At 40.6% G+C, this 13,000-nt stretch overlaps 4 protein-coding genes and 2 long non-coding RNA genes across 11 annotated transcripts in view; 4 read left to right on the top strand and 2 right to left on the bottom strand.

Annotated features, from left to right (window-relative positions):
• LOC124313621 overlaps window positions 1-13,000 on the top strand; it is a 78,947-nt gene that overhangs the window by 18,386 nt on the left and 47,561 nt on the right. The window lies entirely within an intron of this gene.
• LOC124313340 (39S ribosomal protein L22, mitochondrial-like) lies at window positions 29-1,006 on the top strand. The gene is made up of 3 exons (XM_046778221.1): window positions 29-147; window positions 211-451; window positions 514-1,006. The coding sequence occupies exons 2-3, from the start codon at window positions 215-217 to the stop codon at window positions 949-951; spliced, it is 675 nt and encodes a 224-aa protein (XP_046634177.1). The 5' UTR covers window positions 29-147; window positions 211-214; the 3' UTR covers window positions 952-1,006.
• LOC124313575 lies at window positions 1,352-7,369 on the bottom strand. Of its 4 annotated transcripts, XR_006910815.1 has the most exons (13): window positions 7,204-7,369; window positions 7,018-7,137; window positions 6,822-6,955; window positions 6,715-6,758; window positions 6,453-6,653; window positions 6,140-6,384; window positions 5,990-6,072; window positions 4,257-4,341; window positions 4,066-4,181; window positions 3,889-4,002; window positions 2,670-2,753; window positions 1,592-2,600; window positions 1,352-1,484 (listed from the first exon to the last, which is right to left on the bottom strand). It is a non-coding gene; the product is annotated as an uncharacterized LOC124313575 (long non-coding RNA). The 4 variants fall into 4 exon arrangements; XR_006910814.1 differs by lacking the exon at window positions 1,352-1,484 and having other exon boundaries at window positions 2,471-2,600; window positions 6,715-6,761; XR_006910812.1 differs by lacking the exon at window positions 1,352-1,484 and having other exon boundaries at window positions 2,471-2,600; window positions 6,460-6,653; window positions 7,204-7,368.
• Window positions 2,478-7,244, top strand: LOC124313146 (nicotinamidase-like). Of its 2 annotated transcripts, XR_006910679.1 has the most exons (10): window positions 2,478-2,644; window positions 4,068-4,197; window positions 4,266-4,322; window positions 5,275-5,367; window positions 5,438-5,584; window positions 5,822-5,950; window positions 6,008-6,176; window positions 6,238-6,380; window positions 6,467-6,674; window positions 7,013-7,244. XR_006910679.1 is itself a non-coding variant. In XM_046777899.1 (9 exons), the coding sequence occupies exons 1-9, from the start codon at window positions 2,478-2,480 to the stop codon at window positions 6,620-6,622; spliced, it is 1,191 nt and encodes a 396-aa protein (XP_046633855.1). In that variant the 3' UTR covers window positions 6,623-7,244. The 2 variants fall into 2 exon arrangements, 1 of the variants encoding a protein (XP_046633855.1); XM_046777899.1 differs by having other exon boundaries at window positions 6,467-7,244.
• Window positions 7,788-10,697, top strand: LOC124313197 (ribose-phosphate pyrophosphokinase 1). Of its 2 annotated transcripts, XM_046777988.1 has the most exons (8): window positions 7,788-7,890; window positions 7,963-8,163; window positions 8,233-8,416; window positions 8,663-8,677; window positions 9,148-9,371; window positions 9,434-9,607; window positions 9,676-9,835; window positions 9,900-10,697. In XM_046777988.1, the coding sequence occupies exons 1-8, from the start codon at window positions 7,859-7,861 to the stop codon at window positions 9,990-9,992; spliced, it is 1,083 nt and encodes a 360-aa protein (XP_046633944.1). In that variant the 5' UTR covers window positions 7,788-7,858; the 3' UTR covers window positions 9,993-10,697. The 2 variants fall into 2 exon arrangements, with proteins under 2 accessions (XP_046633944.1, XP_046633945.1); XM_046777989.1 differs by lacking the exon at window positions 8,663-8,677.
• Window positions 10,148-12,995, bottom strand: LOC124312999 (protein Red-like). Its single transcript, XM_046777647.1, has 9 exons — window positions 12,869-12,995; window positions 12,771-12,801; window positions 12,526-12,696; window positions 12,306-12,467; window positions 11,966-12,238; window positions 11,342-11,900; window positions 11,120-11,275; window positions 10,800-11,050; window positions 10,148-10,737 (listed from the first exon to the last, which is right to left on the bottom strand). The coding sequence occupies exons 1-9, from the start codon at window positions 12,876-12,878 to the stop codon at window positions 10,707-10,709; spliced, it is 1,644 nt and encodes a 547-aa protein (XP_046633603.1). The 5' UTR covers window positions 12,879-12,995; the 3' UTR covers window positions 10,148-10,706.

Below are 13,000 nucleotides of genomic sequence, written 5' to 3'. Positions count from 1 at the left end.
AGGGTTCAAATTATAACAACAAGCGTCACGAGCGCGTCAGGCGGCGTCTGCTTAAAGATTCGTCTGCAATCAGAATTATTATTTTTCTCCCATCCATTTGCACATGTCCAGTCTAACAAAAAACTTCAAAAGAACATATTAAACTAGGTAAATAATAACAATCCTAATGTATTTTCATTTTTGTTCTAATTATTGATATTTTTATTGCAGGAAAATGGAGTTTTTGTTAAGACAATTTCAAAACAGGAACTTGCTTTCCATTTGCAAAAGCTTTCAACCAGCAATTAATCATGCCACTTCTATATCTTTAGTCAATGAAACTTTTGGCAAAGCTTTGCTCCACACAACAAATGTTTCAATGGCACAGCAGCAAAAAGGGCCCCAAAAATGGCCAATCTATAATAAGAAAATGTTTCCTCCACAGTTACCTGGAGAGGAAAGAAGACCAGCAGTAAGTTGAGCATTTCTTTTTTTCAGCAAAAACCAATAAGTTGAACTATTTAAATCTTGCAGTATGTTTGTCACATGAGAACCAACATCAAGTATAGCCCATTTAAGATGTGGTATGTTGCATCAATGATAAGAGGGATGTCCATTGATGAAGCTCTCAAACAACTTAGCTTCGTGAATAAGCTAGGAGCTGTCCATGTAAAAGAAGCCTTGTTGGAGGCCCAGAAGCTTGCTGTGGAGAAACACAATGTTGAGTTTAAAAGTAATTTGTGGGTAGCTGAATCTTTTGCTACCAAGGGACTTGTTTACAAGGGTGTTCGCAGGCATGCCAAAGGAAGAGTTGGAGTAATACATTACTTCCACACTCATTACTTTGTCCGCTTAGAAGAAGGAACACCTCCTCAACATTTCTACTTGGAGACTGTACCTAAAACAACCAAAACATTGTTATCTGAATGGGTTGATGAAATGAGGCAGAGGAGAATCCCTCTCTCATTATAGTTCTCCCAAGTGCTGGTTTCTTATAGTTGAATGAATAAAAACATGTTTAATTCCATTTTCTGGTTAAGTTTCTATCCAAATTTTAACTTTTAGCGTTTCAAGTGCGGGGCACGATTTTCTAGATGTAAAAATCCGTTTGAATAATTTTATGCGAAAAATTATGCTTCATAATTCTTTAAAAAAAAAACTTTTTTTTTAAAACAATTTCAATAATTCCATAAAAAATTTATTTTTGCAAAAAATTTGCTAAATCGTACACTGCCGCGCTAGTCATTATAAAAGAAATGTGTGAAATCGTGACTGTAATGGATGCACCGGAAGTTGCGTTCTACTTTCGTCGTCATTAGTTTTGGGCTGCCGGTGAAAACTGAAAATTCCGTCATATATTTTGTTCAACTTTGGCGTGTATTGATTCGTCCGTTCTGTGCAAGTTCTTTAAAAAAAAACACACAACTCGGTTACAAAAGTAATAGTGTAGTGCTGTGGAGTCGCGCCGCCAGCCGTGAAAATCTTTCTTCTTGTTTAACACCACGCTGTGAGAAACGACAGAGGAGAGCAACTGTTAAAACTGACATCAGGTAAAAGAAAATTAAAAAGCGAGACTATAGTATGCCGCGAAATCTATCCGCAAACTCATTACTTTAAGCCAAATATCACGTAAGAAACTCGTCGTATCAAGTCTCTGCATATCGTCGTCACACATTTTCAAAAGCATAAGATAATTACGATGATGATGCAATCGATTTTGTGGGAGCCAGTCAGCAGTTGTGCAGGACGTGACGACAAAGTTCGGGGTTAGTAGTACTGTTTTGTTGTTGTGTTACCCTTTTCTACGACCCCTGTGAGGCGCTCATATATAATTCAGGCCGTCGAAAGGGTGGGAATCTAAGTCTAACAAAACAAATAGGTGGGGTGTCTGTGTGTGTATATACGTAAGCATTAGTCTTCTTTCTCGAATCCCGTTGATTGCCATCTGGCGAGTCGTGACAGCGTTCGTGTTGTCAAACTGGGCATAGAATGTAAAGGGGGGGGGGGGGAATCGTGCTTGGGGCAATTCAATCACAATAAAGTATATACCATCCGGATGGATGGATAGAAATGTTGGTTACGTTAATATTTCCACGTCCATTTTAAAAACCCAAAAGAATTGAATAGATCTACCGAGGATATGCTAAGCGTCTCCGCCCAACTCGATTTCCCAGTTGATTCGTGAAGTTGGAGTTATTTTATCGCGATTGCAACATTTGATTCAATTATGGCTGTATAATCTCGATAATTTTATGAGGGGATCAACTTTTGTGTGTACACGGGCTTGTCACGGGAAGGAGAACAAGGAAGTCGGGAGAGAAATGGGACTGTTCTGGCGCGCACAGCCTATAATAATATACCTACAACCCTTCTGTGTGCTAGTACGTACAAGACCGCACTGTCCCGTGTGCCACGGTTACCAAAGCAACCCGAAGCTATTTACTCAAGTCGTGGCAAAAAGGTTTTAGCCTTGCCTTGGCTGCCTCTATTCCGCTCGAATGGCCGAACCGTGCAGTAGCAGCAGCAGTGACCTGATCGCCTCAGACGAAGGACAGTTGGCTCAATTGCTGGATCAGGATCAACAACATCCAGCCGTCGACGACACCAACGACGACACTCTTCTAGCAAACATGGAGGCCTGCTTCAAAGCATTCGATAAAGACAGGTGAGTTTATCTAAGTTGCTTCTACCTTGACACCTTTCTATGCGCGTCCAGTCCTTTCAAATATCGACCGTTCGGTCGCAACAACAAGCCTCCCAATTTTTGCCTAAACCTTAAAAAAAGAAAAAAACAAGATTCGATTAGTTAATTGTCTTGCATTAGTCGGTCCGATGAAACGAGCACTCAAAGTGAGCACTCAAACGTACACGAAATGTCACTCTGCTAATATTTGTGATGACACATTTGATAAGCAAAGTTTCATTGACGTTTTGCTATTTTTAGCCACTTGATAGTCGCGGGAAGGATCTAAAGGAGAGAAGAAGAAGAAGAAAAAAAGTGCATTGGGTTTGTTGAAATAGGTGCTGATGGTGAGACTTTGACCTTTGAGCCGTTGTGTGAGCACAGGCATGAAAGAGAGCAAACACCACGTTGGCAAGTTTGTATAGTAGAGGAGGGACCTGTGTGTACGGTATCCTAGCGCGCGCTTAAATTAGCACACTCTGCAGTTTCGTGTCACAAGTCCACTAGACATCCAACCTCCCCTCGTTACGTATTCTATGCAGCCCCCCCCCCCCCCATGTTTACGGAGGTTCCAGAATAGTAGGCGTCATAATAATAAAGTGACGCACAACTAGCAAACCGTGCCTTCAAACAAATCTGCAAACTTCATGTCATTGAGACAGCGCACGATGCGGGACATTGCGGCAGTTTTGTCTGACAAAAATTCGACATATTGAAAGTATTTGCTAAACAATAAAAACAAAAGTCAATGTAGTAAAGTTTTTCGCGAATAGAAAAAAGTAGGAAGAAAATTTGCATAAAGTAATATTTGAATAAGGCCGGTCTTGTCTGTCTTTTGGCAAAAAACAAAAAAAATTGTATATCCGGATAGTTTTATTCTTTTTGTTCTTGGTATAGCAATTTCTAATCACGCGATCCTTCCATATGTATACACATAATACAACGGCGCTTCCTCATCGGCAACTCGGTAGTTGTCGAGCCGTTTGTGTGTAGACCTTGGCGCTCCTCCAACCCACTAGACTTACGTCCTCTTTGAATTTTCCTTTATTTACTACACCAGTGACTTAGTTGATGGTCACGAAACGATGACGTACGCAACTTTATCGATCCCACAGTTCACACAACAATGCCACAACAATGCCTCCCTCTCACTTTCCCCCCCACTGCCTTGCGTTTTGATATCTAAGGTACAAATATAGAATAGATATACTTATCTACGTACGCACCGTCACAATTTACAAGCTGTGAATTGGCCCTTTCCACGGGGTGGTCGTTTTCACTGGATCCGGTCATTTGCGAAGGTCATTTCCCCCCCGCTCGGCCAATGACGTCACCAACACCTTGGGAGAAGAGAATTCTTTAAAACATAAAATTATTTCATTTGTTGTTGTGATGATTATTACAGTGACGGTTTGATGACGTTGTCCGACTTTGCCGCCCTGTGTCGTACTCTATTCCGCAATGAGCAGGGCAAAGCTTACGCCATCGAGGAAAGTCGGCTCCAGGAAATGTTTGACGTCTTTGATCGAAACCAAGTAATTCAATCAAAAAATTCAAAAAGTAGTTGTTTCAAAAATCTAAATTCAAAATTTACCTGTTCCAGGACGGTTATGTGGATTTCCAAGAGTTTGCCTTCTGCTGGAAGCATTGGATCAAGCCCGTAAGTCCTTTTTTGTTTTCTTTGTGTCCGTCCGTTTCCAACAATAACAAATGAAAAATGGTGAAAGTATTATTGGATAGGGAAAAGTTGCTGAAAACATGTGGTAGTAGTTATAGAGCTAGTCGTACGATAAGTCAAACTTTATTACCAAAACGCAAACACTTAATCGATCATAGATAACGGGCCTTGAAAGAGAGAGGGAGTGTTCTAGACAACAGACGGCGTAGAATAAGTAAAGTTGATCGATGAAACGGGCTGAGCTTTTTGTTGTGCAGCGGCACGAGGCACCGGTCGTAAAAGAAAAAACGACCTCGTGTATATTATAGATATTTCGAGAATAGGAACAGTAAGCGCCTGGGAAAAAAAAAAGAAAGGAAATACTATACAGAAATGGGAGAGAAAATGTGTATATATCGGACGGAAAGAAACGCAACTGTGGGGCTAGAGCAACCATCGCGTGTCTTTTCAATTGACCCGGCATGTTTATGCGATGTTGGGAAACACGCGTACTATTGCCAGCCAGCCAGCCATGAGGGGCCGAACATATAGTACACTATATTATAAATAAATACAAAAGCTACTCAATCACAAGTTCTTGGTGTATATATATAAAAGAAAAGGGGGGGGGGAAACAAGCTTTGAAATGGGGAAAAAAAAAGTTTGTTTTTTTCTTTGCCTCTCTGCTGCTGCTGCTGCGGCACACAACACTTCTGCAATATTGTGACACACCGACACGCAATTCAATCACTCATGCCTCCCACCTGCATTTTTCTAGACTCTCCCCCCTCCAATTTCGGGGAAAACGATCGTGATTGATACACCCCTTTTTATTATTATTTCCGTAAATCGGGCTAAGCAATTATTTGTAGAGTGTGGCACTGGGCCTGCGAGATGGGTGTGATCACGAAAATTTCTATTTTAAAGTGAATTTACGTTTGACGGGATTGTTTAGATCGTTCGTCCCGTGAGCGCTTTGATTATCGTCGACGTTCAAAATGATTTCATTACCGGATCTCTGTCCATATCCCAATGCCCAGCTCAGCAGGTAAAACACTTGTTTTTCTAAATAACTCAAATTGTTGACTCGATTTCTAATTCTTTCTCAATAACCGTAGAATGGTCAAGACGTCCTAAAACCTACCAACAAATTGCTGGAAACCGTACCGTTCGAAGTGGTTTTTTACTCCCTCGACTGGCATCCCGACAACCACGTTTCGTTCATCGAGAACGTTGGCAAACGTAAACTTCACTCATCCAGCCAAGTACGTCACTACACACGCAATTACTTTTAATGAGATCTGAAAGTAAACGCCGCAATTTATTTTTTACCGACCCTTACTGCACGAAAGGTGATCGCATGCATGCTCAGACTTTCTGCAGTGGACTATTTATAATTTCTCGATCCATCACACAAATTTGGGGTAGGGGGGGGGGGGAGGATATTAACGCGTTCATCCCTATGATTACCTAAGTTATTACATGCACGTTTTATCGAACAGAAAAAAGCGGAAGAAGCGGTAACGTACGACACGGTAGTCTTCGAAGGGCCTCCCTTGAACGAACAAAAACTATGGCCGAAGCATTGCGTGCAGAATTCGTGGGGAGCTGAGCTCCATCCAGCCATGAAGGTATTTTATTTCTAAGGTACTATTATGAAAGTAACTCACCAATTTATCATCCTGTAGATACTGGAAAATGGAATACTAGTCCACAAAGGAGTTCATCCGGATATCGATTCCTATTCAGCTTTCTGGGATAACAACAAAATGTCAAAAACGGACCTAGGTTCTTTGATGCAAAAAAAGAAAATTACAGACCTGTACGTTTGCGGACTCGCCTACGATGTTTGCGTCGGTAAGCAAATAATTCTTTGAAATGGATATCTGCAATTGCTGACTCGGGAAAACATTTTAAGGCGCGACAGCTAGGGATTCTCTAGAACATGGCTACAGGACGATCCTAATAGATGACGCCAGCCGGGGAATATCTGTCGACGACATTCTCCACACTCGTGACATCATAACCGAGAAGAATGGTCTTGTCGTTCACTCATCACAGGTGACTATTCATAATTACGAAAAAATGTTATATATATTACAATTTAAAAAAAACTTGATTGTTTTAAATTACATTTTACTCATCAGGTGAAGGATATGGTTGAGGGTCGTGACCGAAGGCCGGAACTTGGTTATTTTCAAGCTATGCGTCTACGTCAGATGCTGCCACAGAATGGCGGAATAAGAGATCCCAGTCCAGATGACAATGCCTCACCTCGCGATTCCGTCATCTTTCTGACTTAGCCAGCTCCAATGCAAAAACAATTCCTGAATGCTGGTTTTATACCATAAATAAGTAAAGATCTTCACATTTGATTTCATTCAGATGAACTTACAAAAAGATTTCAATGATTTGTCTCAGCAAGCAATTCAATATGATCTGCTTAAGAATAGTAGTATCAGTTGACACAAGCAATCTAACTGGCCACCTCATATTTCATACCTCTCTTGTTGCAGCTCCCACATTCAACGTTTCTTTTTTCATATTATAACCAACAATTTCAATCACAACTTGTAGACAATTTTGAGGCACAGTAATTATCAATGCATAATCCCTATAACCATTTCTAGTCCGTCCTGTAAAGTGTGAAAAAGTGATATTATTCATCCTCATTGATTGGTTTTCAAATTTAGGTTACATGCAATCTGGTTCATTTTCTTTGGTATCACGTTGGGGGTAAAGTCTGCAGTCTGACACCATTCCGATCCGGTAAAAATGTTGATAGAATGTTTATCAATATTCCCTACCAAGCTGTAGCCTGTGGGTAATACGTTTAGTCATGAATCAATTCCACTGAATTCAGGTTTTGATATATCTTTCGCACGTGGTTTTGGGTGTTGCATAATACAGTTTACTTGAACAGTTTCATGTGGCATTGCGTCATCATCAGTTTTGAGTACACGACCTTGAAGTAGCCATTTCGGAGATAAGGTGGTCAATGAACTATCGAACTCCACAGCCTCAGCCTGTCAAATGCTAGTCTGCTAGACTGGATGTCTGATGAATACAGCAGACGTTTTCCACGTGCTTCTAGCATGTCACGTACTACATATTAGCGGAGTCGATTCTCCCATGAGCCCTTGATTAGAGCATATCTGCAAGGAAATGAGTTAATATGGTTTCTTAATCAGGGATCGCAAAAATGTATCGTTATATCATAAGCTTTTTTGAGTAAAAAAGAATTAAAGGTAGGCCTAAAGAGGCCCGTTTATCAATCTTGCCGCAGGTAGAGCACAGCGTAGCCGCTTCGTCCTTTGAATTTTTAAAGATATTGACATGTCAATTAACTTTAATACATGGTCGAAAATTCATGTGTTATTAAGAAATGTTTTAATACTTTTAAGAAATCACCCTATTAATGGTTAATATAATTTGAGAATCGACACCAATTAAAAACTAGCCTGTTGAGGCATTTTCTCATATTAGCGCCACCACCATTTAGTAGCGCCACCTGGTACCATTTGGTAGCAACCCATCCAATGCCAGGTCCATACAGTGCCGACAGAAATAGGTAATTAAATCAATACATCTTAATAATTTAGAAATTACAAATCGCTCCTATTTTATATTTTAACTTTTGAAGAGCCCGGTGTCTGTTGAAAAATAAGCCCACCGCCCAGTTCTCCCCCAAGTTTTCTGTCGGGAAATATCTAGGCAGAAAGATGCCCAACATTAAGGTCTTCAGCGGCTCCTCTCATCCCGATTTGGCTCAAAAAGTGGTCGACCGTTTGGGCATCGAACTTGGCCGAGTCGTGGCAAAAAAGTTCTCTAACCTCGAGACCAAGTAATTTGTCATTTTTATTTAAATATCACATCTGTCAGTCATCATCATCACATTGTCATTCTTTCAAAGTGTCGAGATCGGAGAGTCTGTTCGAGGAGAAGATGTCTACATTGTCCAGAGTGGATCAGGAGAGATTAACGACAATCTAATGGAGCTACTCATCATGATCAATGCCTGTAAAATTGCATCTGCTTCAAGAGTCACCGCTGTCATCCCATGTTTTCCTTACGCCAGACAGGATAAAAAAGACAAGGTAATATTTAGAACCATAAAGATAGTTGAAAACATAAATTTAGATTCCTGCGTCTTCTTTGGAATGCCCGGCAGCTCAGTTGAAACATTAAATGGGTAGACCAAATTTAAAGTATTAAAAAAAATAACCTTTCTGTGTGTACAACAATTAACAAACTTAACTGCCCTCCCCCTATTTGTTAGTTGTGTTGAATAAGTTGTCCTGCGCCACAGTTTGCTCATAGCTCGTTTGTTGCCAATTTTTCAGGGAGTGCAACACACGGTAAGTGCTCCCCTTTTGGTTTGATCAAAAATAGCTGTCCTGTGTAGTTGCCTGAAATCTGCGCACCGCCTCCTCCCTATCACCTGTCCAAAATACGATCCTTCAAAGCCCTCAAAAAAAGCGTACAGTATCAGCCCTGGCTGCGAATATGGTCACTTCAAGATCTCATGATGGCGATTTGTGCAACTGATGGGATTTCTCGTGTCGATGCTTCTTCAGTAAGGGAAATGATTAGTTGCAAGGTACTTTCTTATCTTTCTTGCTGAAACCTGACGTTTCACAAATCGCCAACGCGCGAAAACACAGCTTTGCGTAAATTATGGGTATAATAATTTCAAGAAGGTCAGTGCCACGTTCCGTCAAAACTTAAATAGTTGTTAGTTGGAATCGTACATAAAGGTTTTCTTTTCGTAGTGTTTATGTCTTTTTCTCTTTTAATCTTTGATTGACTGACTTATTCTGGAGGACAGAGTCGAGCCCCCATCTCAGCCAAGCTGGTGGCTAACATGTTAAGTGTAGCTGGAGCAGATCATATCATTACAATGGATTTACATGCGTCTCAAATTCAAGGATTCTTTGATATCCCCGTCGACAATCTCTATGCTGAACCTGCCGTCTTGAAGTGGATTAAAGAAAACATTCCGGAGTGGCGCAACTGTATTATAGTTTCGCCAGACGCGGGCGGTGCTAAAAGGTAGGCTCTAAAACCACGTTTCTATTTTTAATGTTCTTGCAACGAATTTGTTTGAAAAACAGGGTGACTTCGATTGCCGATCGACTCAACGTTGATTTCGCCTTGATCCACAAGGAGCGAAAGAAGGCTAATGAAGTGGCTGCCATGGTTCTTGTCGGAGACGTCAAAGATCGTGTTGCCATCCTGGTCGACGACATGGCTGACACATGCGGCACAATCTGCCACGCAGCAGACAAGTAAAATAATAGTTTTTTTCAATTAAAGGGGAGTTATTGATTTATTGTCTTAATTTCCGTTTCTACAGACTACTCGAAGCAGGTGCCACGAAAGTGTATGCCATTTTAACACACGGCATCTTCTCTGGCCCTGCCATATCACGCATCAACAACGCCTGTTTCGAGGCGGTAGTTGTCACTAATTCTATACCTCAAGATAGACACATGAAAGAGTGCTCCAAAATCCAGGTAAACTAAATTAGCACTACTCTTTGCATTGGCTCTTTTTTTTTACATTTCATTGTCTTTTTAGGTGATAGACGTTTCGATGATGTTCGCCGAGGCCGTACGACGCACCCACAATGGCGAGTCGGTGTCGTACCTGTTCTCCAACGTCCCCTACTAAATATAGTACAATTAGCGCACCGAACACCTGCGAGCTTCATCACTACAATGATTGTCGCTGTGGCCTCCCTCTCTGGCACCAACCCTCCTTCTCTTTTTGCAGTTTAGATACATTCCACACATTCGATCATTATTTTTCTTCTTTTTTTTCCCGACTTGTCTATGTGTGGCAACCACGATATATATCTATCTATCCGCTACTTTCAAGATGAAATGGAAAACTCCTCCCAAGCAGCCTTTTTTCTTTCCATCCATTTGGCCCGTTGCGATGAGCCCCAACCCCTTCATTCTTCTTGATAGACAAGATTGACAAATAGAGTTGTGCCATAGTTGTCACATGCCCTCTTTCGATGCTCGTTGGTGTGCTTTGTGGTGACTTTCATGTGTGTTTATCCTTTTTCTTTTTATATGGGTTAGTCTTTGACGAACCACTATATACTTTTCTCACTTTCTGTCTTGTTGAATATCTTTTGGCCCACAAAATAGTTTTTGTTTAGAAAAAAAAAATGGAATGAAATTGACTGATGCTCTGGAATTGTTTCACTGCACTTGTGATGAAATATATATGAAGCTAGTGAGGGTACGAAAAACAAATCTTTTCATTCACGATGGGTACCTAAATGAATGCAGTTGATTGGGAACATTAGGAAACATTTTCGCGGTCAATACAGTAGAATTATGTTAATGAAGGAAAAAACAATGATGATGAAAAATATCAATTGCGACGAACAGACTTCTCCGGTTTTCTAAACGAATAAGAAATCATAAATTATATAAGAAAACATTTAAAAATAACTATGAAACTTACTGTGTTTCTCCCGATGGACCTCCTTTACGCTTATGTAGAATAGATTGGATCTTCTGCCATTCTCGATCCAGTTCCGCTTTCTCCGTCTTATCTGTTTTGACAACAGTCTTGTTGCGCGTCTTGCGTCCGTCGGCCATCTTGATACCATACTGATAGGCAGCTTTAGGAAGGGCTTCCTTTTTGTTCATATAATCACCATACTCTTCCGCTGTATCAAAGTCCCATCGACCGACTGGTCCTTTTTTGTTGCCCTGGGAAATAAGTTTACAAAAAGAATCTGTAAAATAAATTTTCAATCAACTTTTCCAATCATTTCTTACCAGGTCCATTTTTGAGTAATCGGCTTCATCGTCCGAGTCTTCAAGAGCGTCGTTCATTTCCTCGAAACCAGGATAGCATTCGGCATATCCTTCAGGTTCAGCGGATAGTTTAGAAAGCATTTTATCTGCCTTCTTGGAAGACCCGCCATCTCGTTTCTGTGAATCAATAGACAATCAATAACTGGTAAAAGATGAAACTCAGTATCATTATTGAAAACTTGCATCAGCTGCTCCTGGTTTTAGCAGGGCACCCAGAGTCCGTTCAGCTTCCAAAACTGCGGCGCTTTTCAAAGCATCCTTGGACTTGTCTCGATCAGCATCTCCGTCTTTATCCTTGCGGGATTTGTCGTCAAAGTAGTCACGCTTGTCACTTCGCCTTTCCCTGTCACGTGAACTACTAGAGGCAGTTTTCTCCTTTGTCGGGGCCACATAAGTCCCGATATTGCTGTAGATGGTGTCCTCTACTATTGTGGATTTGTTGACTTTCAGGCCGGGGATGATTTGCGGGGGTGGCATTTCTTTGTTTTCTTTGGGCTTTTTGAGCTTTTTGCCGATTTTTCCTTGCCGGAGATACGATAAAATTTGCGTCAGCTTATTAATGACAATGTCATTTGTAGACAAAGTGGCTAAGGATTCCAGTCCGGGGCAATCAGCTTTGCTTCTCAACACGGTCGTTGGTATGTCTGACTCGGCATTCTCATCTTCTAACTCGATAAGGTACGCCATTCGACCAGGAAGGAAATGTTCGTTTCGCTCAGGTGGTTTTGATCTGAATACGGCCCTGCATTTTAAAATAAATAAAACAATAAATTAACTCATAATCATTTCAATGATATAAAGTTTTACCTAAAAATGTTTTTCCCAATAATTGTTTTAAACTGGATCTCATCATCACCTTCCTTCTTTTTCTCGACTTCCTTTTCTCCCTCTTTTTTTTCGCCTTCAACAGCTTGTTCGAGCTGTTCGTCATCCTCTTCTTCAAACTGCTCAATTTCACTGCGTACTTTCTGGAGTAGAGCATAATCGAGACCTTTCACCAAGTGAGTGTGTTCCATGTCACCACCCAAAAACTTTGATTCTTGAATCATTTGTTTCCTTCGTTCAGCAGCATCCATTGTTCTGTAAAAGAAATTTGATTCATGTTTATTGTTTGAAGTTTTTCAGTAGAAAAGTATGGCTGTAGTACGATTTTATATCTGGTGCTACAGCACGATAAGCTCCAAGTGTCGCTAACGCATCAGGGCCAGAAGCTTCGCCTCCATCACGTCTTTCTTTAGCACGATCGCGATATTTTTTTGCAAGTTCAGCTAGAATTTCTTCTTCTTCTTTTTTCTCTTTCAAGTATTCACTAAAATTATTCAAAGGTGTTAACAATTAATAATGCATAGTTTGAATAAGTATCCCACCTTTTTTTAGCTCTTTTCTGGTCACTTTTCCCATGTGTTGTTTTACGAACACTACTCTCTCCCCGAACAGACCCCATCCCCAAATTACTTGAAGAACCTGAACCTGATCCAAATCCAGCACGAGGTGTCATCATCAACTTTCGGAAGTCATCGTTTGTCAACCTGGAGGATCTACGGATTAACAAATAAAAACAGTAAGCTCAATTAATTTGGAATATGGTTTAAATGAATGAATCATTTCTTACGCTTCCCCAGGTCCAGCGTCCTGCCCGTCTCCTGGAACGAAATTCAATTTAACGTTATTATACATTATTTCAATAAAGAATTGCATCAATGATCTTACTGTCAGGCATTATTAGGCCGATAGATAGATGAATTCACAATAAGAAAACAAAATTTACAAAAACTTTGCTTGCCAAAGCCAAACTTCGAACTTGTCGAAACAACAGTCAACAGACGAAGCTAACTAACGTCG

This window comes from Daphnia pulicaria, chromosome 9 (genome assembly GCF_021234035.1).
Source record: "Daphnia pulicaria isolate SC F1-1A chromosome 9, SC_F0-13Bv2, whole genome shotgun sequence".
NCBI lineage: Eukaryota > Metazoa > Arthropoda > Branchiopoda > Diplostraca > Daphniidae > Daphnia > Daphnia pulicaria.
This window is presented reverse-complemented; position numbering and strand designations above follow the sequence as displayed.